Source organism: Poecilia mexicana, unplaced genomic scaffold (genome assembly GCF_051168715.1).
Source record: "Poecilia mexicana isolate PSO_F unplaced genomic scaffold, ASM5116871v1 scaffold_12, whole genome shotgun sequence".
Taxonomy (NCBI): domain Eukaryota; kingdom Metazoa; phylum Chordata; class Actinopteri; order Cyprinodontiformes; family Poeciliidae; genus Poecilia; species Poecilia mexicana.
The window spans coordinates 24767554-24795338 of NW_028263381.1; the positions used below are offsets into that span (position 1 = coordinate 24767554).

At 43.0% G+C, this 27785-nt stretch overlaps 1 protein-coding gene across 1 annotated transcript; it reads left to right on the plus strand.

Moving 5' to 3' along the window:
- The first annotated feature begins 1722 nt into the window (after window positions 1–1722).
- LOC148156253 (uncharacterized) lies at window positions 1723–25044 on the plus strand. Its single transcript, XM_088011164.1, has 12 exons — window positions 1723–1907; window positions 2596–2727; window positions 2881–3000; window positions 3635–3754; window positions 6151–6229; window positions 6390–6618; window positions 6758–8555; window positions 9820–9993; window positions 13028–13201; window positions 14372–14545; window positions 24145–24200; window positions 24348–25044. The coding sequence occupies exons 2-12, from the start codon at window positions 2639–2641 to the stop codon at window positions 24878–24880; spliced, it is 3546 nt and encodes a 1181-aa protein (XP_087867290.1). The 5' UTR covers window positions 1723–1907; window positions 2596–2638; the 3' UTR covers window positions 24881–25044.
- The last annotated feature ends 2741 nt before the right edge of the window (window positions 25045–27785 follow it).

The following is a 27785-nucleotide window of genomic DNA, read 5'->3' on the forward strand; positions in this document are numbered from 1 at the left end:
TAACCCTATCCATCACATACCTAACCCTAACCCTAACCAACCAAAACTCAATTCATACCTTAGCCCTAAATCTGACCCCTGACCCAAAAACAGGGTTTCCCCTCGTGGGGACCAGGCTCCGGTCCCCACAAGGAGCAATTGGTCCCCACAATGTAGTATATGTCAGAAAAATCGTCCCCACAAGGTATTACAAACAAACGCGCGCGCGCGCACACACACACACACACACACACACACACACACACACACACACACACACACACACACACGTTTGTGTTGCTATCTTTGTGGGGACTTTCCATTGACTTCCATTCATTTCTACAGCCTAAACCTGATCTTTACCCTTTTCCTAACCCTAACCAAAACTCAATTCATACCTTAGCCCTAACTCTGACCGCTGACCCAAAAACAGGGTATCCTTGTGGATAACTCGGCACCAAAGAAGCACATGGACGATGGGCCGCGTTATGAAGACATTTCCTGATGCCAAAGGCTTTGTTAGAAGCGTTTTGGTTAAAACCAAAGATAATGTCATACAGCGACCAATAGATAAACTCTGTCTTTTAATGGAGGCAGCAGGATGAAAGAAAATACTTCCTAATCTTTACTATGGACTGTTTTAAGCATTAGAAATGTTGATAGGCTTCAGATAACATTTATGAAAAAAAGGTTATGAACATTGATTTTGAAGATCATACATTTATGTAATGTTTTTGCTAAATATTAGGCTCCTATGAATATTATTTTTTACAATTGTTACTTTGCTATGGTTAACAGTTAGGGGCCAGGATGTTGGAGCCTATTGAGAATTAAATTAATTTTCTTTTTCTTGCTAAATTATTAATGTGACAGATCTGAGGTTATGTGAATGTTAGATCTATTGTTTATTTATTTGTTTTGCTTAGACCAGGGGTGCCCAGAGTGGGTCCTGGAGGGCCGGCATCCTGCATGTTTTAGTTCTCTCCCTGGTGGTAGTAACAACCTTTTTAGCTTGTCAATGTTCCTCTTAGGCCTCTGATGAGCCATCATTTGATCCAGGTGTGCTAAACCAGGGAGAGAACTAAAACATGCAGCATGCCGGCCCTTGAGGGCCCACTTTGGGCACCCAAAGACCCTCCTCCTTGTCAATCAGGCTCCCGCTGTGATTAATGAGCAGAAGCAGCTGCTGTGGTTGATGTGATTGTTTGGTGAAGGAGTGAAACAGTTTTTCTACCACAAATTAACATTTATATATACATTTCTTGTACAAAGTCAACTCGGAGATTATTTTTATTTTATAAGTAAAGAAAACACACGTTTGAAATCAGAGAAGTCTCAGCGAGTGCTCTTTATTTATTTGAGTGAGTCAAAAACCTCCTCCTGAAAGATTACTCTGGCATTTTTGTTTTTTGGACTTTAATATGATGCTAGAGTGGCCACAACACCTTCATTATCTGACCTTTCAAATGCACCTGCTTCTTGCACTATGTTTGCCTAGAAAACTGCTTACATGCATATTTCAGAAGAAAATAAAACAGACATGTCTATAAAAATAAGAATGCAGACCTGAAATTTTTCCACTTCAGGTGTTACATTGATTCCTTTTCCCCATCAGATTCTGCTCCTCCTGCGTCTCCTCGCTGCTCTGCACCGCCCATGCAGCAAACTATGTTATGAGCGCTGAACAAGCACACATGTAGTTTGCTGCCTGGGCAGAGCGGAGCAGCGAGGAGACGCAGGGGCAACAGTATCTGATGGGGAAACTTGAAACGACATAACACCTGTTGTTGAGCTGTCACATAATCGTCATGACATCCATGACCTTTACTTTCAGTTTGAATTCACTAGCTAAAGTGTGGCTCCAACCCAGTTGTGCAACTGTTTGTTATTCAGATGTTCTTCAACTCTTTGGATCGTTTGAACAAACTGTAAGTTTGTTTGTTTCCTACTTGACCTTTCCTGTTTGTTTCTAATCTCTGGTGTTTGGAGAACACCATGTTACACATGACGGCATGAAAATAACATGAGAGTTTCATTTCTCTGCTGTTTCAAGGATAATTTACAGGATTATTGGTGAACTGGAATGAAACATCATGATAAACACTTGATGTTTCTTTGTTCACGTCTCTCAACAAACCGCTTTATGTTTTAATTTTCTGGAATCAAACTCTGGTCACAAATGTTTCCTGCTGCTTCCTTTCAAAATAAAATATTACATATTACAAAATGTTAATACTAAAATGTGTTAAATTTGGTCAGAATATTATATTATATTTGGTCAGAATATAATAGTTAATCTTTGATGGAGAAGGTAATCCATTTGTAGAGATTAATAATTAACTAACGAAAATCCTTCCTGTTCAGCCAGAGTGAATCAGTGCGTCAGTGAATGTAAATGTTGCTCCATGTCTCCATCTAGTGGACTGATAGTAGAAGTGCAGCAGCTGATGCAGCTTCCTCTGCCTCTCTGCTGTCTGACTGCATTCACCTGACACTGATATGAAGCAGAGAAGAAGAGCCAATCAGAGGAGGAGCAGCTGATCTTTTTCCAGCACTAATGATGTAAAGGATGATCAGAGTTGATGTGCAGATGAATGATGTGTGTTTCCTCTGCAGGTGAAGCTAGAAAGTGTGTGTGAGCTGATGTGAATTCAGCAGCATGGATCAGTGTGAGGACAGAGAGGAGGGAGTCCCTCCCTCTAAAACCACTCTGTGTGGGGAAGATGAGAGCCAGAGCAAAGGTCAGAGGTGAGGTCACCATCTCTAACTGTCCACAGCCCTTTTCACACAGCGTTCACTATATCAGGCCAAAACAGACGTGGTGATGAAGCTGCTGCTGCTCCTCTTTGCTGCTTCATCCAGACTGAACAGATTCACTTTTAATCATCATGTTTCTGTCAGGATCCATCAGAGACTCAGACCAGAACCAGAACCAGGACCCAGCTGTGTGTCCTTTAAGAGCGACATGTCAAAGGGTGATCTCATTGACTTTAAATCTCCTGGATCTCCACCATCAGAGAGGTGAGCTGTTTCTAACTGCTGTAACTGTTTATATCTGTCATTGTGGCCATGTGGCGATACCAAGTTCTGTTGGGTTCTGTTGCCATGACAACATTAGACTGAATTTGAGGTTAGTTTCTTTTCATATGTAGTACATCAATGACATTAGTAACATGTTCCTTATGATGAGGAACGTTTTACCATTGACTTCACTGGACTTCAATGACTTGAATGAAGTCCATTGAAGTTGGACTTCATTGGAGAAATAGATCACAAAAATTAGTGAAAGATCTTCAGTGAATAAAACAAGTATGTTTAGATCCAGTCAGTACCTAGAGCTTTAACACATCCATCTGTTTAACAGATTGAGATCTATTCATTCATGTAGTGATACTGCTCCCTAATGGCCAGTTATGGAGACCAGAATTACTGCTGAGGAATTTCAGGAAACAAAATATTTAACCAGAATTAATATCTTTTCTGCAACAACCTCTAATTTATAATACATAAGGAACAAAGAAAATCCTCAATCAGGAAACATAATTTTTATTCTGTTTTGCATCAACTTAAATTCTCCAAATGAAACAGATTTAAACAGTTCAGTCACATCAAAAATAATCTTCACATAAAGTTTTAATCATCATCTTTCTATCAGGATCCATCAGAGACTCAAACCAGAACCAGAACCAGAACCCAGCTGTGTGTCCTTTAAGAGCGACATGTCAAAGGGTCATCCCATTAACTTTAAATCTCCTGGATCTCCACCATCAGAGAGGTGAGCTGTTTCTAACTGCTGTAACTGTTTATATCTGTCATTGTGGCCAAGAGACGATACCAAGTGTTACTGCCCCCTCCTGGAAAGTTATTGAGACCACAATTGTTACTGATGAATTACAGGAACCAAAATATTTAACCCGAATCAACAAATGTTTCTGCTCTATTCTCTAAATTAAAAATGAGAAAACAAACAAAAAAAAAATCCACAATCAGGATACATTTACATAAAATATTATCCTAACATGACATTTGAACCACAAACATTTCACTGCATTTTATTCTGTTTTGCATCATCTTAAATTCTCCAAATGAAACAGACACATTTATTATATTCAATATTCATATTAACAGAGACACAAAGGCAGAAGTGATTTAATCTTTAGGTTGATATTTGGATCATTCTCTAAATCTGACCACACACAGATTGAAGCTGAAAGTAAAACGTTTCTATGAATTTCATGATTCTAGCTTCCTCTGAGGTTCAAACATCATCCAACATGGCGGATTATCAATCATTTCTGCAGTTAATATAAATAATATCTAATGTGAATCTTATTTAGCAGTGGCCTGCATTATCTCTTAACTGACCCTCTGGTTCTGAATGAAGCTCCATCAGATCCTCCTTGGATGGTCAGAGTGGAAACGACTCCTGGTTCTTCTCCATGTCAGAGCTCAACACTAAGATCATCAAACTTCTCTCAGTCATTTAAACCAACATGTTTGTCTGAGAATCAGATCTTTCTGCTCTTTAAACAAGGCTGGAATTTATTCAGGAGGATCAATGATCAGGAACATGTTGGAGGATTGGACCGGTTCTGATGGGAATCATTTAGAACAACAAATTGATTCTGTGATTATGTCTCACAGCTCTTTTAATTTACAATGAGCCACGTGAAAAATCTTGACTTTTTCTATCAGGATCCATCAGAGACTCAAACCAGAATCAGAACCAGAACCCAGCTGTGTGTCCTTGAAGAGCGACATGTCAAAGGACCAACCCATTACCTTTAAATCTCCTGGACCTCCATCATCAGAGAGGTGAGCTGTTTCTAACTGCTGTAACCATAGAAACTGAACCAGTAAGTTAAGAAGCAATAAGATTTTCTGTAATGTTTGAATTCTAGAACGATTGTATATGATCCTTTGTCTGTGAAATGTTTGTTACTGTTTGGGTGTGTCCTTGTAGTGGCCATCTTGGAACCCTGCTAAGGACGAGGCCCACCTCAAACCCAGATCTTTTATAGATGGAACCGTGATGGATGGAGTTTCATTGGCTGGGGGTAAATTGAGAACGTGGGGATAACCAGTATATAGGTGGACTGCTGGCTGTAGCAGAGACTGTCTGATGGGAAAGCTGCCATTTTGAACTGTGCTATGATGTTGGAGGCATAGTAAACCAGCTTTGATTATTGTACAGACATGTTTGCTGATTTTTTCCCCTCCCACATCTCAGTGTAACACAGTAAGAACTCAGATGATCCCAGTTATATTTACAGAGTTTTGATCCATTATCTAAACCAGCTGCTCTGTTCTAATGGAAACACCTTTATATCTTCATCTCTGGATGATGATGATGATGTCCTGCTGCTTCCTGGCTCCATGTCAGACTAACAGTGGGACACATTTCCACCAGCCACTGGGAAATACCTGGTAAACCAGTCTGGTCCATCAGGACTTGGTTCCTGTGTGCATTGTGAGATCAGTTCAGCTGGAAGGAAAGCTTCATGATGTGGTTGGTGAGATCTGCTGGAACTCAACCAGACTGAGCTGATGTGGACCATCAGAGGTTCTGCTGGTTCTTAGTGGATCAGCAGGAACATTAAATCTTTACTTGGATCATCTGGTTCACTGCTCACATCCAGATATCACTTCATGGACCTTTACCTTCTGATTGTCTCTGTGTGGACAGATATAATGTGAGCTCACTGGCTTCCAGGATCTACAGGATCCATTTTAAATCCTCTAGAACATCCAGGAGAGGATCCCACATGGACACACCCACATATCTCAGAGCTCCTCCATGTCCACATCACCTCAGATCCAGTCATCAGAACCTGATGGATGTCCCACACTGTCCTGAAGACCTGTGTGGACAGAGCCTTCACTTCCACTGTCCCCAAGCTCTGGGACTCTGTCTCCACCAGCATCAGATCTGCTGACAGTGTGGACAGTTTGAAGTCCAAGTTCAGCACCAACTTTTTAAAATGTCTACTGGTGATTCTGGTGTTACTGGTCTTCATCCTTGTAGTTCATCTTCCTCTTTCTAACTTCTTTGTATTGTGTTCATGTGATGCTCTGTTTTCTGCTTTAATGTGACACTCTTAGTTATTTTATTAGTAAATATTGCTGGATGAATATTTCCTGCCTTCCTGATTGTTCCTGGTTCCTCCACAGAGTGGACCAGCAGAGCTCAGAGGTTCCCAGTGGTCCGTCTGCCCAGCAGCATCAAACACAGCTGGACTCCATATTTATGGTCTGTACATGAACAACAACTACTTTTCCATGGTTCTGTTCACAGTCGTCTCCATGCTGCACTTTGTAGACCAGAAGACTGTCAGTCTGTCCAACATCCATCTGGTGTTTGGCTCCATGATTTCAGTCTGATGTTTCCTTCATCTATTATTCTGTTCCAGCTGCTGGAGGAAAACATTGTCACTTTTGTGAAGAACGAGCTGAAGAAGATCCAGAAGGTTCTGAGTCCAGATTACCCACAATGCCCAGAGAGTCAGAGAGAGGATGATGAGGTGTTGAGAGGTGATGATGAAGAGCAGAGGAGATGCAGCAGAGAGGCAGTGATGAAGATCACACTGAACTTCCTGAGGAGGATGAAGCAGGAGGAGCTGGCTGACCGTCTGCAGAGCAGTAAGAGGATTTCTACAAAGATTTGACCTGATGGATAAATGACACATTTACTGATGTCTGAAGAAATGGAATCACATTTATTTAAATCACCTTCAGAAGGTATTTTTGTTTAATCTCTTTTACTTTTGTGTTATTTTAGAACGTCTTGCTGCACTTTGTCAACATCAACTTAAATCTAGTCTGAAGAAGAAGTTCCAGTCTGTGTTTGAGGGAATCGCTAAAGCAGGAAGTCCAACCCTTCTGAACCAGATCTACACAGAGCTCTACATCACAGAGGGAGGGACTGGAGAGGTCAATGATGAACATGAGGTCAGACAGATTGAAACTGCATCCAGGAAACCACACAGACCAGAAACAACAATCAGACAAGGAGACATCTTTAAAGTCCCACCTGGAAGAGATCAACCAATCAGAACAGTGATGACAAAGGGAGTGGCTGGCATTGGGAAAACAGTCTTAACACAGAAGTTCACTCTGGACTGGGCTGAAGACAAAGCCCACCAGAACATCCACTTCATATTTCCATTCACCTTCAGAGAGCTGAATGTGCTGAGAGAGAAAAAGTTCAGCTTGGTGGAACTTGTTCATCACTTCTTTACTGAAACCAAAGAAATCTGCAGCTTTGAACACTTCCAGGTTCTGTTCATCTTTGATGGCTTGGATGAGAGCAGACTTCCTCTGGACTTCCACAACAAGGAGATCCTGACTGATGTTACAGAGTCCAGCTCAGTGGATGTTCTGCTGACAAACCTCATCAGGGGGAAACTGCTTCCCTCTGCTCTCCTCTGGATAACCACACGACCTGCAGCAGCCAATCAGATCCCTCCTCAGTGTGTTGGCATGGTGACAGAGGTCAGAGGGTTCAATGACCCCCAGAAGGAGGAGTACTTCAGGAAGAGATTCAGAGATGAGCAGCAGGCCAGCAGGATCATCTCCCACATGAAGACGTCACGAACCCTCCACATCATGTGCCACATCCCAGTCTTCTGCTGGATCACTGCTACAGTTCTGGAGGATGTGTTGGAGACCAGAGAGGGAGGAGAGCTGCCCAGAACCCTGACTGACATGTACATCCACTTCCTGGTGGTTCAGACCAAAGTGAAGAAGGTCAAGTATGATGGAGGAGCTGAAACAGATCCACACTGGAGTCAAAAAAGCAAGAAGATGATCAAATCTCTAGGAAAACTGGCTTTTGATCAGCTGCAGAAGGGAAACCTGATCTTCTATGGATCAGACCTGACAGAGTGTGGCATCGATATCAGAGCAGCCTCAGTGTACTCAGGAGTGTTCACACAGATCTTTAGAGAGGAGAGAGGGCTGTGCCAGGACAAGGTGTTCTGCTTCGTCCATCTGAGTGTTCAGGAGTTTCTGGCTGCTCTTCATGTTCATCTGACCTTCATCAACTCTGGAGTCAACCAGATGGAAGAAACACAAACATCTAAAATGTTTTCATTATTTAATAATAATAAACCTAAACTAAAGTCTCTCCATCAGAGAGCTGTTGACCAGGCCTTACAGAGTCCAAATGGACACCTGGACTTGTTCCTCCGTTTCCTCCTGGGACTTTCACTGCAGACCAATCAGAGACTCCTACAAGGTCTGCTGACACAGACAGGAAGTAGCTCACAGACCAATCAGGAAACAGTTCAGTACATCAAGGAGAAGATCAATGAGAATGTGTCTGCAGAGAAAAGCATCAATCTGTTCCACTGTCTGATTGAACTGAATGATCGTTCTCTAGTGGAGGAGATCCAACAGTCTCTGAGTTCAGGACGTCTCTCCACAGATAAACTGTCTCCTGCTCAGTGGTCAGCTCTGGTCTTCATCTTAGTGTCATCAGGAAAAGATCTGGATGTGTTTGACCTGAAGAAATACTCTGCTTCAGAGGAGGCTCTTCTGAGGCTGCTGCCAGTGGTTAAAGCCTCCAACAAAGCTCTGTAAGGACACACATTGGTACTGTATTTTTTTATTGAAATCTATTAAAGATCAAGTAAATATTGAGTCATGTTGTAATATTCAGCTTGATTTAAAGTAGAGCTAACAATTTCATCACGGGCATTCTGTCTCATGTATCAGATAAAATATTGTACTCAGTTTGTATCAACATCTGTAAAGGCATTCCTCCCACTGTATGGATCTGATTGTCTGAAACTCTCTCTGGTGGCAGCGCTGCGACACACACACACCCTTTTTTAATAACACATCACAGTCACACCTAAAACAATGCATGATGCTGCCAAAAATCAGCTTTCATAGTGGAATATTTTACATGACTCTGAAACTGTCCTCAAAACACATATTTTTACCTTTTACCTAATTTGTTTAAAGTAAAACACACATAGTGGTTATGTTACAATGTTTTGTTAGTTTATCATTGGTGCATTGTTTTCTAAATGTCGGTTCCTAGCTGGTGATGAGTAGAGGAGACACTGGCTCTCATCTGTGACTATTCATGATGTTACATGTTAAAGCAACAGCAATCCACTTCTCTCTGTTTAAACTGACAGTGGATTAAATCAGTTTATTATAGAATTTAATCGTCTTGGTAACACTATTTGAAGGGGGTGAATAAGACTGACATGACACTGTCATAAACATGACATAACACCTGTCATGAACATCAATAAGCCTTCATAAATATTCATGACTGTTGTCATAAAGTGTCATTCGGTAAATTATGACACTTTTAATACAAAGTTGACATTATTCAAAATGTCTTTGTTATGACAACTTGACATTAACCAAGAAATCTTTACTGATATAAATTTGTTATAAAAGTATTACTGATTGCACTTTAAAAAAATTAGGTAACGTTATGTTATTAAAGGTAAAGTTTAAACAGTAATGATTTCCTTGTTAATGTCAAGTTGTCATAACAAAGACAATTTGAATAATGTCAACTTTGTATTAAAAGTGTCATAATTTACCAAATGATGCTTTGTGACAACAGTCATAAATATTCATGAAGGCTTATTCATGGTCATGACAGATGTTATGTCATGTTTATGAAAGTGTCATGACAGTTTTATTCACCCCCTTCAAATAAACTGGAGGAACAAATAAAGAATGAACACATTCACAATAAAGGTATAAAATTGTGAAAAATATGACATTTTCTTCACTAAGTCTAAGAATATTGTTGAATGAAAAGAAAAAAGTAATTGTTCATGAATTTCCAGATTTTCCTCCCTGTCTCCTCAGACTGAGTGACTGTAACCTCTCAGAGAGAAGCTGTGAAGCTCTGTCCTCAGTTCTCAGCTCCCAGTCCTCCAGTCTCAGAGAACTGGACCTGAGTAACAACAACCTGCAGGATTCAGGAGTGAAGCTTCTCTCTGCTGGACTGAAGAGTCCAAACTGCAACCTGGAGACTCTCAGGTAAAATGTGACCAATCCTGGTGAAACCAGATTTCTGTCCTTTACCTGCTGTCAGAGATTATTTAATTAGTATTTCAGAAATAAATTTAGTTCTATTTCATCCCTACTTATTGCCAGAGGCGGTGCTTAAAGCACTGAATGATCACTTTTGCGCATGCACAGGTCGAGAATCTTATACCAACATGGTTACGTGTGACCCCCGGTGACACCGGTAAGTCTATATTGTCATGTGACAATGACAGCTCAGTCCCTTTTCATCTTCTCACATGCAGATTTAATAGGTGGTAAGAATTTGATTATTGCTTGTCGCTGGTAGCCTCAAGACTACGGTCGGAGCTGCGAGGATTTTCTTGTCAAATCCCAAGTAAATAAAAATAAAAATTATAGCAAAATCTAGACTTATTTCATGTGACTGAGGTCAAGCTGTTGTGTTCACAGCCAAACAGACTTTAAAAAGAAACTGGAAGAAGAGTTAAAAGGAAATAAACAATAGAAAACAAAACTAAGAAAGAAGTGGCAACAATTTATCCATTAGTTAAATGTTGTATCAATGTAAGTTCTACATTGATACAACTTTGTTCTTCGATTGGTAAGTTGTTTTTCTCTATTTAATTGACGGAAGCGGCAGCGCGTTTGCTTCCCACGTCGATGTTCCTGTTGCTGGTGGTACGGTGTTAGCCAACTCCAACCAGCTTGTTCCTTAGCCGCGGCTTGTACTGTGGCTGGCAGCCACGTTCAGATTGCCTTTAGTTGATTGTATTGCAGCCGTTTTTTGGCATTGCTTTTTCTTTATATTGTGCCACCATGTTGGCTTGTCTTATTAGCGTAGCCGCTTTGGCTTGCTTTTTGTTTTACGTTTTGGAGCCCTTTCGGCTTGCCTACATTTGTTTAATCACAGCTGTTTTTTTTCAGGTTTTGCTCTTTTGTTGTGCAGCTGTGTTCGGCTCGCCTATATTTAGCTTAATTGCAGCCGTTTTGTGGCTTGCTTTTTGCTAACATTGTGCAGCCATATTCGGCTTGCCTCATTAAATATTGCAACTGTGCTACGGTAGTCGTAGTGTTCCTTGTAGCTTTTTTCTCTGCTCGGGAACACCTGGTGGCATTTTCTGCTCGTCTGGGTTCCTTGGTCCATTCGCTCATCGACTAAGTGTCGAATGCGATTTCAGCTCAACCTGACCTTGTCTTGTGAGCATAAGATGCTGGACGTGCCAGGTTGCAGAGTCTGTTTGACCCCTCTCCAGTTGGAGGATGGGCATGATCTGTGTCCCTCTTGTTTGGGGCCAGATCACCTAAAGGAGGCCTTGACTGATGTGGCCTGCCCTAATTGTTCTGTTCTGCCCTTGTCCTTGCGTACTGCTCGCTTGGCTGACTTTCAAGGTGCCAGCCAGCCTGTGAAGCGTATGGCTCCTGAGGCTATGGAGCCTCCACATAAGAGGACCAAGAAGAGCTCCAGGGATTTGGAGGGCCTACCTGGGCAGGTGGCCCATCTTACTTCTGAGTTGGAGCAGATGAAAGCACTGCTCGAGAAATGTGGCATTGCAGCTCTGGACCCATTTGCGTTCCGAGAGACAAGACATTGCCCCCTTTGGTTCTCCCTGGCAAACAGTGCCAGTTCCCTGGGTCTGGATGCACTGGCCGAGTGCTGCTCTATGCTTTTCCGCCACTTCTGATGATAGGCCCAACAATTCTGAGAGTCCTTCAGGAGGGACATCAGGTCCTTCTAGTGGCCCCCTTGTGGCCAGGGAGAACCTGGTTTCCACTGCTGCACAGGCTCTGTTGCAGCTCTCCAATGCCTCTTCCCTACAGGAAGGACCTTCTGTCAGAGCTGGGGGATCGGATCCTGCATCCCAATCCCAGTTGCCTCCAGCTCTGGGTTTGGCCACTACGAGGCCCGGCATTTCCTTCTCAGAGTATGACAGAGTATGACAGAGACGTAGGGGATACAACACCAGGGCCCCTTCCATGTGACTGGTGTAAACTCATAAGTGGAAGGTTTTTTAGCAGTTGGTGTCATGCTAGACATGAGGATCCTGTACACTGTTCTATTTCAGTTATTTTAACCTTCCTTCAAGCACTGCTTTCTCAAGGTCGGTCTCCGTTCACTCTGAAAGTTTATGCGGTTGCCATCTCTTGTTGGCATGTAGTGGTGAATACAATAGGCCATAACAAAGACGTTTCTTTGTTTCTGAGCGGTGCCTGACGCTTGGACCCTCCCATACACCATGTCGTACCTGTGTGGAAACTCTCTCTCATCCTCACTTCGCTGCGATCTCCCCCATTTGAGCCCTTGGCAGAGGTTAGCCTTGAGCATTTGTAAAAAAAACAAACAAACAGACAAAAAAACTGCTCTTCTCCTTGCCATGGCTTCGGCGAAGCAGGTGGGTGAACTACATGCATTGTCTGTTCACGAGTCCTGTTGCCTTTGGAACCCAGCTGGTTCTGGCGTTACTCTTTGGCCTGACGTGGCATTTCTTCCTAAGGTGGCCTCATCTGCGAGCCACTCTGTGCCCCTCCAGCTTGCTCGCTTTGATGCAGATGGGCCTGATGAGCCTCTCTGCCCTGTTCGGGCACTGGAAGCATATGTCAGACTCACAGCTTCTCTGTGGCAGTCTGATAATCTGTTTGTTTGCTATGCGGGGCCCCAGAAGGGGCAGGCCCTTTCCAGACAGTGTCTTGTACGTTGGATTGTGGATGTGGTGAAACAAGCATACTTTCTACAGGCCCACCAACCTCCTGCTGGTGTGCGGTCCCATTCCACCAGGAGCATTAGTGCATCATGGGTCGCTATGACTGGGTCACTCTGGAGGCCATATGTGCAGCAGCCTCCTGGTCATCTCCAAAAACCTTGATTAGGTTTTATAGGGTTAGCCTGGCTGCCTTTCACCCACTGGAGGGGTTCATTATCGTCCCAGTGAGGTGGGCATGTTTTGGGATTGTTTTTCTGCATGTGATTCCTCAGGACTCTTTCCAAGAAGACAGTTGTTGACTGGACATTTGATCGATTAATAACAGATTTTCCTCCCTGTCTCCTCAGACTGAGTGACTGTAACCTCTCAGAGAGAAGCTGTGAAGCTCTGTCCTCAGTTCTCAGCTCCCAGTCCTCCAGTCTCAGAGAACTGGACCTGAGTAACAACAACCTGCAGGATTCAGGAGTGAAGCTTCTCTCTGCCGGACTGAAGAGTCCAAACTGCAACCTGGAAACTCTCAGGTAAAATGTTCTCATTCCTGGTGAAACCAGATTTCTGTCCATTATCTGCTGTCAAGAGATTATGTAATTATTATTTCAGTAACAGATTATAATATTAACAGATATCTTACTGTGACATGGCAAACCATGCTAAGTCTCAACACATAAACATGACTAGTTGAATTTACTATAGGCTGAAAGAGCCAAGAAGAGAAATAATTAGAAAAGCAGTGGTCAGGCTTCCACTGATGGTGAAACTCTGAACACTTGATGGATTGCTGTGTCCTAGGTGCACAAAGGAGCATTATTGCTTATCCTTCCTCCAAATAGCTGTTAGAATTTCTCATCCATCCTACAAATGACAAATGTTGATTTTTATTACATACAAAATGAAACAGTTTTATTATCATTTCATGTTAATAGCAAGTTGAGTGTTTTCTTCTTATGAGGATAAAATGCATTATTTAAGTATTCTTTGTTTTATTTAGCACAGTTTATCTTGAAGGCCTGCCACCTTAGAAAGAGGATGCTTTTTGTTTAAAGATGTCATGATCCGTGTTTCTGTGTGTTTATTTTTGAGTTGTTTCTGTGCTTATTGTTATCCTTTTCCCTGTGAGTCTCTGTCTCTGCGTCTTCCCCGTTGATTGTTCCCCGTTGATTGTCTCCCAGGTGTGTCTCTTTCCCTTGATTACCCCGTGTGTATTTATGTCCACCGGTTGTCTCTGTCTCTTGTCGGGTCCTTGTCTGAGGTCTAACGTCGTGTGTATGTCACTCCTTGTTTGACGCTCCAGTAGAACTTCTAAGTCCTGGATAGCATCAGCTCTAGTTTCCAGTTTTTAGTGTATCAGTGCTACCGGTAATTAGCTGCGTGCTAACTTCTCCGCCGTGCCGCCTGTATTGGACTGTTGAGCTTCCGTCATTAAACATCACTTTATTCATCATAACCTGGGTCTCAGCGTCTCTCCTCACCACCTCAAACCACCACGCTATGAAAAAATAATATTTATGTCTGTCTATTTGTATATGTTCTATGGTGTCTTATAAGCTTATGTGGGCTTGGCTCCTGTAAAATCATATATGACACATGTGAAAATACAGACTACTACCACTCATGAAAATGTCCAGTTCAGACCTTGGGCTCTACCTCAATGTTCTCATCTTCTCATCATGTGATGAATTGTGTGTCTGCAGCTTATCAGGCTGTTTGGTCTCAGAGGAAGGCTGTGCTTCTCTGGCCTCAGCTCTGACCTTTAACCCCTCCCATCTGAAAGAGTTGGACCTGAGCTACAATCATCCAGGAGACTCAGGAGTGAAGCTGCTGTCGGCTGGACTGAAGGATCCAGACTGGAGACTGGAAGCTCTCAGGTATGGAGGAACCTGCTGCAGGAGCAGAGAAGGTCTGCAGTCAAATCAGACTGAATGGGAAACATTTAGTATGAAGATAAATATATATTTTGATAATTCATATTTAGTTTAGAGCCATGACATTTATAAATGAATTAATAACATGATAAAAATATGACTTGACATTCTGAATCTCTTTCTATCTCATGACAGGCTACATTACTCAAAGTACTGCTGTCAATTTTTTCTTTGTAACTTTGCAAACTGCAGCCCATTTAAACTGTATTAATCTTTCATATGTTGCTGAATGAACCTGGGAAACCAACCAGTCTACTGAAACCACAAGGACATGATAGTCAGAGCAGCAGGGGGCCAAATATAATGCATAACATTTCTCCTGCTGAGCCAACGTACCTCGGTGAAATAGAGCAGATCTTCATATTCTGACACCATTTCCTCTAAAAAAGTATGGAACCTCCTGTGCTTCAAGCCCCTGGATCTGATGTGGTTGATGCATTTCACTACAGCAGACATCACATTGTCACACTTCAGGCATTTGCTGCAAAGGGCCTGCTGATGAATAATGCAGTACAGAGCAGTGGCCTCTTCTACACCCTCCTCCTCTCTGAACAAGTGCCACCAGTCCATTTTTCCTCCCCGTCATATATATGGTGCTCTGTCGGTTGTTATTCCAACAAACCTATCCCATGGCAAACCAGCATTCTCAATGGGATCACACAGCTGGAAAAATATTTCATGAGCAGTGGTCTGCCCATGCATTGGAATTACTCTGAGCAACTCCTTTGTCACTTCAAAATTGCAATCAACACCACGGACATAAATTGTGAGCTGAGCAGTGTCCGTTATGTCTGCACTCTCATCAAGAGCAACTGAATATACATGAAAACATCTGGCTTTCTCACACAGTTGATGATAAATGTCACTTGACAGGTCAGAAATGCGCTCTACTACTGCGTTGGCAGAAAGGCTGATGTTGCCGAACTGACTTTTCTCTTCTGGACAAACTATACTTGCAGCCTGTAATATGGATTTTTTACAAACTCTCCCTCTGTGAATGCTTTTCCTGCATTAGCAATCATCTCACTAACCTTATAGTTACATTCGACTGATGAAGTATTCTCTTTGGTTGCTTTCTTGAAAAAATATTGTTGCCTCACTAGACATGTTTTAAGCCTGGTGTAACTCTTCTGATTGTGTTGTTGGTCACCTAGCACAACAAAAGATGAAAAACTCCTCACAATGTGATTGACTGCAGCCAAGTGGTCCAACAGGCTCCACCAGCGCTCCTCAGAATTCTTTATTTCTTTTTTTTTTTTTTTTTTTTTTTTTTTTAAGATGTGATCGTATAGTTTAAACAACACTTACAACGGTTAACAAATATTAAAAAAAAAACATTCTTATTCAATGAATCAATCAAAAATAACATCAACAGCAATAAACAGTAAAATAACAGACAACTGCTACATCAATTAACAGTCAAAACACTCAAACATTTTTATATATAACAACAAATTCACAGCCTGAACCCACCTAGCACAACAAAAGATGAAAAACTCCTCACAATGTGATTGACCGCAGCCAAGTGGTCCAACAGGCTGAAAAATAAAAGACACAGTTAGCGCCGTGACTGAGTGGTCAGCCATGAACACCAACCGGCGCAGCTCCCACTCATAGGGTCACATTTCTCCAGCCCAACCACAAGAAAACTTTACAAATTATATTTATAGATGTTAAATATTCTTACAGTACCTTGTTAATAGTTGAACTAGAAAAATATGACCCTAAGTAAAAAAAGAAGTGAAGAGCTGCCTCTCTCGCACCTACCTCCACCAGCGCTCCTCAGAATTCTGGTGGAGGAAGCCGCGAGAGTGCCTGACGGACCCGTTGCATGCAGTCACTCATCACACCACTAGGTGGCTCCAAACAAAATCAAAAATACATACAACCATCACTATAATCATTTCGATCAAAACTCACACAGACACACGAGCTCTTCTCTCTGTTACACTCACCCCTGCTGAATTTTGACCAAAATGATTAAAGTGTATAATTATCACCATAATGGAAAATAAATGAATAAATAAATCACATGAATTGGCTGTCATGAATATACAAGGTCCAACTGAAGTAGTATCCTTTACAAAGGATGAAGTGGCAAGAAAATGGCGCCTTATTTCCTTGCCAGCTCCTGGAAGCAGGATGCAGCCTACATTCCACATAATCCATGCCCAAAACTAAAAGAGGTCAGTCCATAACCCTGGAACTGTACCAACAATGGTAATATACACTACAAAAACAAAACAAAACTCAGGACAAGGAAAAGTCAGATTAGAAAATAACCTATTACTATAAATGTCTTTGCTGGAACATTTGAAACACTGAGTTAGAAACCCTGTCAAAAAGCTGACTGGCCTCATCATTAGCAGCCATGTTGGTCATCACCTGGATCAGTCTATTGACAGGCTTGACTATTCTACCAACACGGGTTCTAACTGTGTAAGTAGTGTCAGGCTCAGTGTCAGTAACAGACTGAGCAACTAGTGAAGTGTGTGGACAAAAACTCTGTGTGTCAACTGAAGCATCTGAGGAATTATTGTCACAGTCCATCTCACTAGGGACCAATGGAGATCCCCCGTCTGCCTGTGCTGTAGAGACAACGTCTCCAACAAAGTTATTCACGGGGTAACATCATGGGGCTTATCAGATAGGGAGCTGACCCATTCTTGTGTTCTGATTTTTGAATCATTTTCCTGTATGACTGATCCCAGGGCATCTGAAATAGTGTTAATGTCAGAGCTTTCAGGTGTGACGGCAGCAGAGTCGACAGGCTCACCGGATGTATCAACAGGCAAGAAGTTCACTAGCATCAAGAGGTTAGGATGCACAACTCGAACTTGACCGGTGGTGGGGTGTTTTATTTGGTATGTGTGAGTTGTAGGGTTCATGCCCACAACGGTGTACACTGTAGACTCCCAGCGGTCAGCAGTTTTGCGTTTGCCTCTTTCACGCTTGTTTGATACTAAAATACGGTCGCCGACCCCAATAGATTTCCCTTTAGTATGGCGATTGTAGAGACCAGCCTGTCGATCTTGTTCCTTGTTAGCATGATTTTGAGCTTCTTCTTGAAGATCTTTAGTCAGGGACAGTACATACTTGTCCACAAATTTCAGGATCTTGGAGGATGTTCTTGAAAAGCACATCAATAGGGAGGCGTGGCACTCTCCCATACATCAGATAAAAAGGGGCATAGCCTGTGGTTTCATGGACTGTGCAGTTGTACATGAAGGTCAATGTCTGAAGTTGTTTTGACCAATTCTGTTTTGCATCTGGTGCAAGTGCTCTTATCATGTTTCCCAGGGTTCTGTTGAAACGTTCCACGCTGCCATTACCCATTGGATGGTAGGGGGTCGTATGGGATTTTCTCACACCAGGAACTTTCAACAGTTCGCTTATGAGCTGACTTTCAAAGGATGGACCTTGGTCAGAATGGATTTTCTCAGGGAAACCATAGATGCAAAAGTACTTGTCCCAAAGCTGCCTTGCCACTTGTTTTGCAGATTGGTCACGGCAAGGAAAGGCCTGAGCGAGCCGTGTAAAATGGTCAGTTACAACCAGTACATCAATGGATCTGTTAGAATCCTCCGTGGTCCAAAAGTCTATACACACAATCTCCAGTGGTGCAGATGTTTTTATACTCTCAAGAGGTGCTCGACCATCTGGATCAGGGGACTTTGCGACGACACATCTGGGACACTGACGAACATACTCTTTGATATCACGGTCAATATGGGGCCAGAAGAACCTCTGATGAGCAATAGCCAAACTTCTGAACTGCCCTTGATGACCAGCGTTGTCGTGAATCCCTTTGAGAACGTCAGACTTGAGGGAATCGGGGACCACGAACTGGTAGCGTCTCTTACGGGAAACTTGGTCTTTAGATAGTCTATAGAGGATGTCATTGGACACAACAAACTTCTCCCAGTGTTTGAGGTACTTAATGACCATTGTTTGTTCATTCGATCTTTCTCTTCTTGACGGACGATGGCCACGGTCAACATAATGTAACACTCTTGATAACACAGGATCGTTATGCTGTTTTTCTCTCAATACATTTTCTGCAAACATAGGTTGATCATCTTGAGATGGGAGGATCAGTTGGGGCAGATGTTCAAGGGTGTCAACAGCTCGTACTCTAACAGCAGACTCCCATGCACTCTGTGTCTCAAGAAGAGCATGAACATCCTCTTTTGTGAAGGACTGAAATTTTGTGCTGTCAGGTGAGTGCAACATGTTGGAGTCCTGGTCTTTGACATTTGACTGTCTGAAAGCCTCCTGTACTGAACCAGGTGAAACAGGGAGGGCCTCATTAAGTAGCTGGCTGTATGGGCTCTGCAACAGTCTCCTTCCCACAGCAGATTTGACGAAGGGATGGCGACTTAAGGCATCTGCCACCACATTTTTAGAGCCAGGAATATATTTAATATCAAAGACGTAAGAAGCCAGCTTTGCCACCCATCGCTGTTCACAGGTGTCCAGATGTGGCTTTGTGAGAATGTGGGTGAGTGGGTTGTTGTCTGTCCACACTGTAAATACATGCCCTTTTAGCCAGTGGCTAAATTTGTCGCACACCGACCATTTCAGCGCTAAAAACTCGAGACGGTGGGCTGGATATTTCTTTTGAGCACGTGTGAGAGACTTGCTAGCACATGCTATTGGACGAGCCACACTTTCACCCTCCTGAACTTGTGAGAGGACTGCACCCAAACCATCTAGCGATGCATCAGTAGACAGGACAAATGGGCGGTTAAAGTCTGGGTGGGCCAGAATTACGGAGTTAACCAAAGCTGCTTTAAGCTCCATGAATGCAGAGACATGCTCGTCTGTCCAATCAGCTGGAGTCAATTTGCGCAACTGGAGTTTTCGCTTGGTGAGTATCTTTGGTTTGCGTTTCTGTTTTGCACCAGCCAGTAGGTCAAACAGTGGTCTGGCAATTGCAGAATAGTTTGGAATGAAATGTTGGTAGTAGTTGACCATGCCGAGAAATGATCGAATGCGGGAATGAGATGGAGTGATACCATCTGGCTCCATGAGATCTGTAGTGAGCATGTTTGCTGATGGACTCTACTTTAGAAGGATCTGTAGAAACACCAGACTTGTCAATTATGTGACCAAGAAACTTCACAGATCTTCTCAGCAACCAGCATTTCTTTGGAGCCAGTTTGAGGTTATGGTAACGGAGATGACCAAACACCATCTCCAACCTCTCGAGAGCTACTTCCTCAGATGGTCCAAACACCAGCAAATCATCGAGGTAACATAGCAGGCTGAGAAAGTTCTGGTCACCGAATATTGAGGTCATCATCCTCATAAAACTGGCTGGGCTGTTGCACAGGCCTTGGGGAAGTCTGTTGTATTCATACAACCCCATGGGTGTCGTAAAGGCGGAGTATTTACGGTCATCTTCATGGAGTGGCATGTTGTAAAAGCCAGACGTGAGGTCCATTGTGCTGAAGAACATGTTTCCTCCCAAGGCAGCCAAGCAGTCAGCCTTATATGGTAGGGGATGAGCATCCTTCAGGGTCCGTCTGTTGAGCCATCTGAAGTCTGTGCAAATCCGTAAGTCACCGTTATTTTTCCAAACGAGAACAAGAGGTGAGGCAAATTCACTTGTCGATTTTCGTATAATTTCTTTCTCCTCCATCTCATTCAGGACTTGACGGAGCTTCTGATACTCAGCAGGAGGCACGCGGCGGATATAGGGCAGCCAAAACGGTCTTTCATCAGTGAGCCGGATCCTGTGTATAAATTCTTTTGCTTCTCCACAGTCTAAGTGGTGGCGAGAGAAGACATCCTCATAACTGATCACCAGATCTGCCAGCTTTCTCTGCCAATCATCTGACACATCACAAGACTGTAGGTCCAGATCCCCTAGACCAGCACTTCTCAGTTTTTCCTGTATATTGTCATTGTTTTCTATTGCATAATCAACATTAGTGTGTTTGACAGAGGTGGTTTGATATGAGCATGTTACATCTTGTATATCTAGGTCCTCCATAGCAAGGCAGGTGTATATATCAGCCAGTCTAGCGTTCTTGCGTATGGTGACAGGACCACTGGAAGCATTTAAAATCTTGAGAGGGACTAACCCGTCTCCCCAGAGCGGTATTACAGCTCTCGCCACCAAAATGCCACGGGGAGCGGAATGTGACGATGTAGGCTCAGACATCACAGTCAAACCAGGTGACAACTTTGTGCCCTTGGGAAGTTTGCCCCATACAAGATACTCAGTGCCAGCTTCCAGTGTAACAGCTGTGTTACATCTCACCGTGCCAACTTTGTCTGGGACATTCTCTCCAGACCAACGGTCCAGGCCAGCAAGAAGGGAGAGGAACTCCTCGAGTTCTGGGAGACCTTTGCGAGGTGTGGAAACTGCTGCCCAGTTAGAGGAGTCTTTCTTTAATAGATGTAACAGTCGCCTGATGACATTGGAGCCCAGAAGCAGATCAGTCTGTTGGTTTTTTCACAACAAAGGTGGGGACTGACAACTGGCATCCATAGATCTCCATGTTTAGATCTACTATTGAAGTCGGTCTTACTCTGGAACCACCACATCCTACAAATACAATGTCAGTGGCCTCCTGGTGAGAGATTACAACACCGGCGTTAATCAGTGACTGTAGGGCTACGTCGCTCAATGAGCATGCCATTGAACCACTATCTAGCATGGCACCAAGAATTAATTTCTCATTAACTTTGACATTTGTGTAGAATAAACTGTCACTTTTCTTGACTTTTTGTGTGTCTTGTATAATTATATTTTCAGACTCATTTAGTCTTTGAATATTTTGATACAGTTCAGCAGCATCAAATATGTGGGAGGAATCACTTTGACCCATGCGGCCTCCCTCCGGGCATAGGTCGCTTAGTTTCCCTGCACATTGTCTGTTGGGACAGCTCTGTTTGGGCAAGACCGCCTTGTGTGGTCAGGACTGAAACATGTGAAACAAAGGCGGTCTGAACGGCAGTGAGCTTCTGTCATGTGCTTGTCATCATTGCATATGCGACAGTTTATAACAGGTCTGGATCGACCCCATGTGCGCTTGTGACGAGCAGATGATACCTGGCCACCAACCTGAACTTTATCAAGGACCTGCCTGAGCATAGACATCATCTCTCCAAGCATGGCTCCTTCTTGTGGGAGACTGAGCTGCTGACTTTGTGGGACTGGAGCAAAAGGTTGACACTGCACTTGTGAGAACTGGCAGTGCTGCTTTGCAGGTTGCAGGACAGGGAGGTAAGACTGTGGAGAAGGGGAATCTAATGTAGCGGCCAGCTGCTGGTTCTGTACCATCACAGGGGAACATGAATTTGGTGGCGCCTCAGAGGCAGGTTGTACATTGTAAGAGCACAAAACATTATTTGATCTGTGTGCACCACCAGGGACTTGGGATTCAATGTGTGTGTCATAGCAGAACAGTGGGGTTGCAGATGGTTTGTGGATTGGTATTTTGATCCTGGACACACACTCTCTCTGGTGCTCATCTAGCCTCTCCTGGATGTCTTTTGAGGTCCATTCATGTATTTGCTTGTACTTAAATACTGAAGCCAGTTCTGAATCAGGGCAGTGTTTTACAAACATTTTAGCAATTTCACTGCTCCTATTATCAGTTTGTTTTCCTTGACGCTTTAAACCTTCTTCAGCCATATCTGCAGCTTTGTTGAGCCGAATCCAATAGTCAAACGCATCCTCTTTTTGAAATGGCAGTGTGGAGTAGAAGTCTTGCAGCGGCAGGCAGGAGGATGTGTGACTGAAGTATTGTATCAGCATGTTATAAATCACATCTGGGGAGCATGTAGCATTTAAACCAGGGTTACTTTTAAGACCAATCTTAACCACATCTCTGGCTCTGCCCATTAGCCTCCCCATAATCTCCTCTGCTTGAGTGGAACTATCATAGTTCTGCCTTCTAAGGTAACCTCTCATCATTTCAACCCACTCAGTAACAGTATATTTGTCAGTGTTTTCACCTCTAAAAATTGGAGGTGCTGTTTCTGATGTTACGATGATGTTGCATTTTTGACTATCAAAGACAGAAGTGTCTTCAATATGGGCACCATCTTGTTTCAAACAGGAGGCATTTTGGGTTTCTTTTTCCCTAGCAACACCAGAAGAACAAAGTTTATTTGCAATGGACTCTCCAATCTGTGAACCTAACTGATAAATCATGTCACTTAACCTGTTGGTCTCAGGTTGTCATTCACAATGACAGGGGTCTCAAACTCCAGTCCTCAAGGGCCGCTGTCCTGCAGTGTTTAGATGTGCCACAGGTAAAAAACAGTGGAATGAAATGGCTTAATTACCTCCTCCCTGTGTAGATCGGTTCTCCTGAGCCTTGCTAATGACCTAATTATTCTTTTCAGGTGTGGTGCAGCAGAGGCGCATCTAAAAGTTGCAGGACAGAGGCCCTTGAGGACTGGAGTTTGACACCCCTGTCACGAGAGGACCCAAATTTGGGTCCTCTTGTGACAGACAGGTTAATAAGTGTAAGTCATGGCCAGTAGATGTAGAGTGGCTCGGGCCCCCAAACGACGTCTGCCCTATAGGTGTCTCAGCTGGATAGAAAGCTAATCCCTGAGGCCTATTACTTGCAGGTAACATGGGTGAGGCACAAAAGTCTGACCCAACTGCCACACCTGACTGAAAAGTGAGACCCATTACACCTCTGCCTCTCCCAAAGGAGGGTTGACTGTTCACATTTTTAACATTTGGTTGGAATTTCTCTGCCATTTCAAAATGGAAGACTGAAAATAAAACAGGCTCAAATAAAAAAAATCAGTCACTTATTGGCAATGAAGCCAATATTCTGCCTTCAGTCCTTTAACCTTGTGGCTCAGGTGTCTTGACACGTCTTGGAGAGGTAACCAAGAGTAGTACCCAAGAGGCAACCCGGGCGAACAGCATCAAGCTGATCAGGAATCACAGAGTCAAGGCACCAGTGTAACTCTTTTGATTGTGTTGTTGGTCACCTAGCACAACAAAAGATGAAAAACTCCTCACAATGTGATTGACTGCAGCCAAGTGGTCCGACAGGCTCCACCAGCGCTCCTCAGAATTCTTTATTTCTTTTTTTTTTTTTTAAGATGTGATCGTATATTTTAAACAACACTTACAACGGTTAACAAACTTTCAAAACCAAAACAAAACATTCTTATTCAATGAATCAATCAAAAATAACACCAACAGCAATAAACAGTAAAATAACAGACAACTGCTACATCAATTAACAGTCAAAACACTCAAACATTTTTATATATAACAACAAATTCACTGTCTGAACCCACCTAGCACAACAAAAGATGAAAAACTCCTCACAATGTGATTGACCGCAGCCAAGTGGTCCAACAGGCTGAAAAACAAAAGACACAGTTAGCGCCGTGACTGAGTGGTCTGGAGTGAAAGGATCATAAGCATCATCATCACAGCTCAGGTGTCCAAACTGTTCCTGTCTCAGTGGAGGACAATGTGTGTCTGAGAGACATGTAATGTCCATGTTTGCTGCTGAAAGAGACTGATGGTCTGACCCCCCTCCTCCTTTCAGGGTGGAGCCTGCTGGAGGCCCATTCTTGACACCAGGTCCGTGGAGACTGACAAGGTGTAAGTGTGTTTTTCATCTGATTCATGACAACAAAGCAGTTCACATTCAACCATCTTCAAACTGTCACATCACTCATTCAGGTTCATCATCAAAGATCAATAAATGATCAATAATTGCAGCTGGATTGTGTTTGTTCTCTCCATCAGATTCCTGTCAACTCACCATCGACACAAATACAATGAACAGAGAGCTCAAACTGTCTGAAGACAACAGGAAGGTGACATGTGAGGAGCTTCAGTCATATCCTGATCATCCAGACAGATTTGATGACTGGAATCAGCTGCTGTGTAGAACTGGTCTGACTGGTCGCTGTTACTGGGAGGTTGAGTGGAGAGGAGATGTTAGTATATCAGTGAGCTTCAGAAAAATTGAGAGGAAAGGAAACACCACAAACTGTAGGTTTGGATATAATGATCATTCCTGGAGTCTGAGCTGCTCTCATGATGATGGTTTCTCTGTCTGGCATGATAACAGACGAACTCGTCTCTCCTCCTCCTCCTCCTCCTCCGTCTCTAACAGAGTATCAGTGTATGTGGACTGTCCTGCTGGCATTCTGTCCTTCTACAGAGTATCCTCTGACTCACTGATCCTCCTCCACACCTTCAACACCACATTCACTGAACCTCTGATTCCTGGATTTGGATTCGGGAGGTCTGGTTCCTCAGTGTTTCTGTGCTGAGTTAAGTCTAAAGCGTCGGAAGATTTTCCTCCTGTTAGAAAAACTCTGTCACTGCTCTCACTCTACAAAACTGTTTTATTCAGAAGCATATCTTTTATGGGTCCAAACTGTTTCATGGTGAAACTCTTCTACACGATTAGGCCTGTTGCAATAAACAACAAATCAGTTACTCGCAAGATAAATTGAAGTTATCGACCTTATTTTAATTGATTGGCTTTATCGTTTCTTCCTGACCTTTTTTCTTCCTGTTGATGACTGGATGAAAAAAGGCTCAACTCCGGTGCTTAGTGTAATGCCCAGCCCACTCTGCACAATTTAGAATTGTTGGCCCATTTTCAACACCTGAGAGACCACAGACTAACCGACAAAGAAATCTTAGGTATAACAGTTTGATCAGGTTCGATCATGCCGTGTGGTGTCCAGCCACACGGCAAGAGCGACACACCACACAAGAACCGATTTCTCTCACCAACATTCAGATTTCAAACAAAAGATTAAAGCCCAATATGTCACACATGAATTTAGAGTAAACAAACACGTCTGATGACATAGAAGCAATAGAGACAGTTTGTAAGCTTATTTTAATCGATAAAATATGTAACAAAAAGGACAGGCGTTGGATAAAAGAGTGGCTTTATTTGCTGCACTATTATATGGAGGTGAGTTATTCTGTTTTTTCATCTTTACCATTTGTGTTTTTAAGCTTCATCAGTTAATTAGTATTTACCGTTTTAATATTTAAAATTACATTGAGAACAATGGACAGAAAAAAATGGCTACAAGTCCAGTTAACTAATTTTTAAACCAGGCATTAATCAATGCTTTACTACAATCTTCTTGTGATGCATGTGGCTAGTGTCAGCATAAAGTTCTGACTGAATAAATATTATTATAACCTATTTTTGTCACGTTAACTATGAACAGCTGAAAACCAACCGAGTTTATCAACTGCGGTACAATTTCACAACAACTCCTGTCATTTATGTGGATATTCTTTGCACAAAGTGTTGAATAAACATTAATGTTTCCAAATATCATTTCCGATATCTGCTGGCGTGTTTTCCACTCAGAAAGCACTGAAGGGAATCTGTGCTTTCTGATTGGCTACTGGTCATATTCTCCAGTCTGCAATCTCGCTCCCAGTCCTGATTGAGATTGGCCACAAAGTTCTACCAACTGTACCCGATCATTCATAACACACCTCACCCTACAGGATGATCAGCTACAAAATCACAAGCGACAACCTTAGAACATTAGATGTTCTAACTATTGCATCAGGTAGTCAGATATGCCCATCTTCTCTATTTAAATCTGATGATTACTGATAGGTATTTTCCTCTAACCTTCATAAAAGAACCACAGACAACGTATATGAATTTTATGACCAAGCTTTTGCAAAAGGAGAAGACTCAGCAAACTGCTCCTCCAAGCCGTTCACTGAGTGTTCTGAAGACCCTTGGTTACAGCTTGTCTTTTATTATCAAGCAAAAAGAGGGAAGTTAGGTAAGGAAGACAGCAGACGAAATACAACTGCACACAGACAGTTCCTAAGGTAGGGAGTATTCCGGTTGATAAGGAGGCACCTGTGGAAAGTAATATAAGGTCTGTGAAACACAGAGTTAACTGTTTCACATGAAGACAAACAGGCAGATGTGAGCTCCAGGTCAGTTTATACACACAGAAGGAAGAGAACACTTTTAACTGAAAATCACAATAATACTGAATGTTGATTAACTATTGATTAACATTAGACTGAACATGAACTAAAGTAATAACAAAATGATAATACCAAAAAAATCTCTAACATTCCACTTCATATTTCCATTCACCTTCAGAGAGCTGAATGTGCTGAGAAAGAAAAAGTTCAGCTTGGTGGAACTTGTTCATCACTTCTTTACTGAAACCAAAGAAATTTGCAGCTTTGAACACTTCCAGGTTCTGTTCATCTTTGATGGCCTGGATGAGAGTCGACTTCCACTGGACTTCCACAACAAGGAGATCCTGACTGATGCTACAGAGTCCAGCTCAGTGGATGTTCTGCTGACAAACCTCATCAGGGGGAAACTGCTTCCCTCTGCTCTCCTCTGGATAACCACACGACCTGCAGCAGCCAATCAGATCCCTCCTCAGTGTGTTGGCATGGTGACAGAGGTCAGAGGGTTCAATGACCCCCAGAAGGAGGAGTACTTCAGGAAGAGATTCAGAGATGAGCAGCAGGCCAGCAGGATCATCTCCCACATGAAGACGTCACGAAGCCTCCACATCATGTGCCACATCCCAGTCTTCTGCTGGATCACTGCTACAGTTCTGGAGGATGTGTTGGAGACCAGAGGGGGAGGAGAGCTGCCCAGAACCCTGACTGAGATGTACATCCACTTCCTGGTGGTTCAGACCAAAGTGAAGAAGGTCAAGTATGATGGAGGAGCTGAAACAGATCCACACTGGAGTCCAGAGAGCAGGAAGATGATCGAGTCTCTGGGAAAACTGGCTTTTGATCAGCTGCAGAAAGGAAACCTGATCTTCTATGGATCAGACCTGACAGAGTGTGGCATCGATATCAGAGCAGCCTCAGTGTACTCAGGAGTGTTCACACAGATCTTTAGAGAGGAGAGAGGGCTGTACCAGGACAAGGTGTTCTGCTTTGTCCATCTGAGTGTTCAGGAGTTTCTGGCTGCTCTTCATGTTCATCTGACCTTCATCAACTCTGGAGTCAACCTGATGGGAGAAACACAAACATGTAAAATGTTTTCATTATCTAATAAACCTGAACTAAAGTCTCTCCATCAGAGAGCTGTTGACCAGGCCTTACAGGGTCCAAATGTTCCTCCGTTTCCTCCTGGGACTTTCACTGCAGACCAATCAGAGACTCCTACAAGGTCTGCTGACACAGACAGGAAGTAGCTCA

Bases quoted from the DNA above. Each gene is read 5' to 3' on its own strand.
- LOC148156253 (XM_088011164.1), top strand. From the start codon at position 2,639: ATGGATCAGTGTGAGGACAGAGAGGAGGGAGTCCCTCCCTCTAAAACC. The intron at 6,230-6,389 runs GTCTGTACATGA...ATTCTGTTCCAG, and splicing joins AGCTGGACTCCATATTTATG to CTGCTGGAGGAAAACATTGT. The intron at 24,201-24,347 runs GTAAGTGTGTTT...TCTCTCCATCAG, and splicing joins TCCGTGGAGACTGACAAGGT to ATTCCTGTCAACTCACCATC.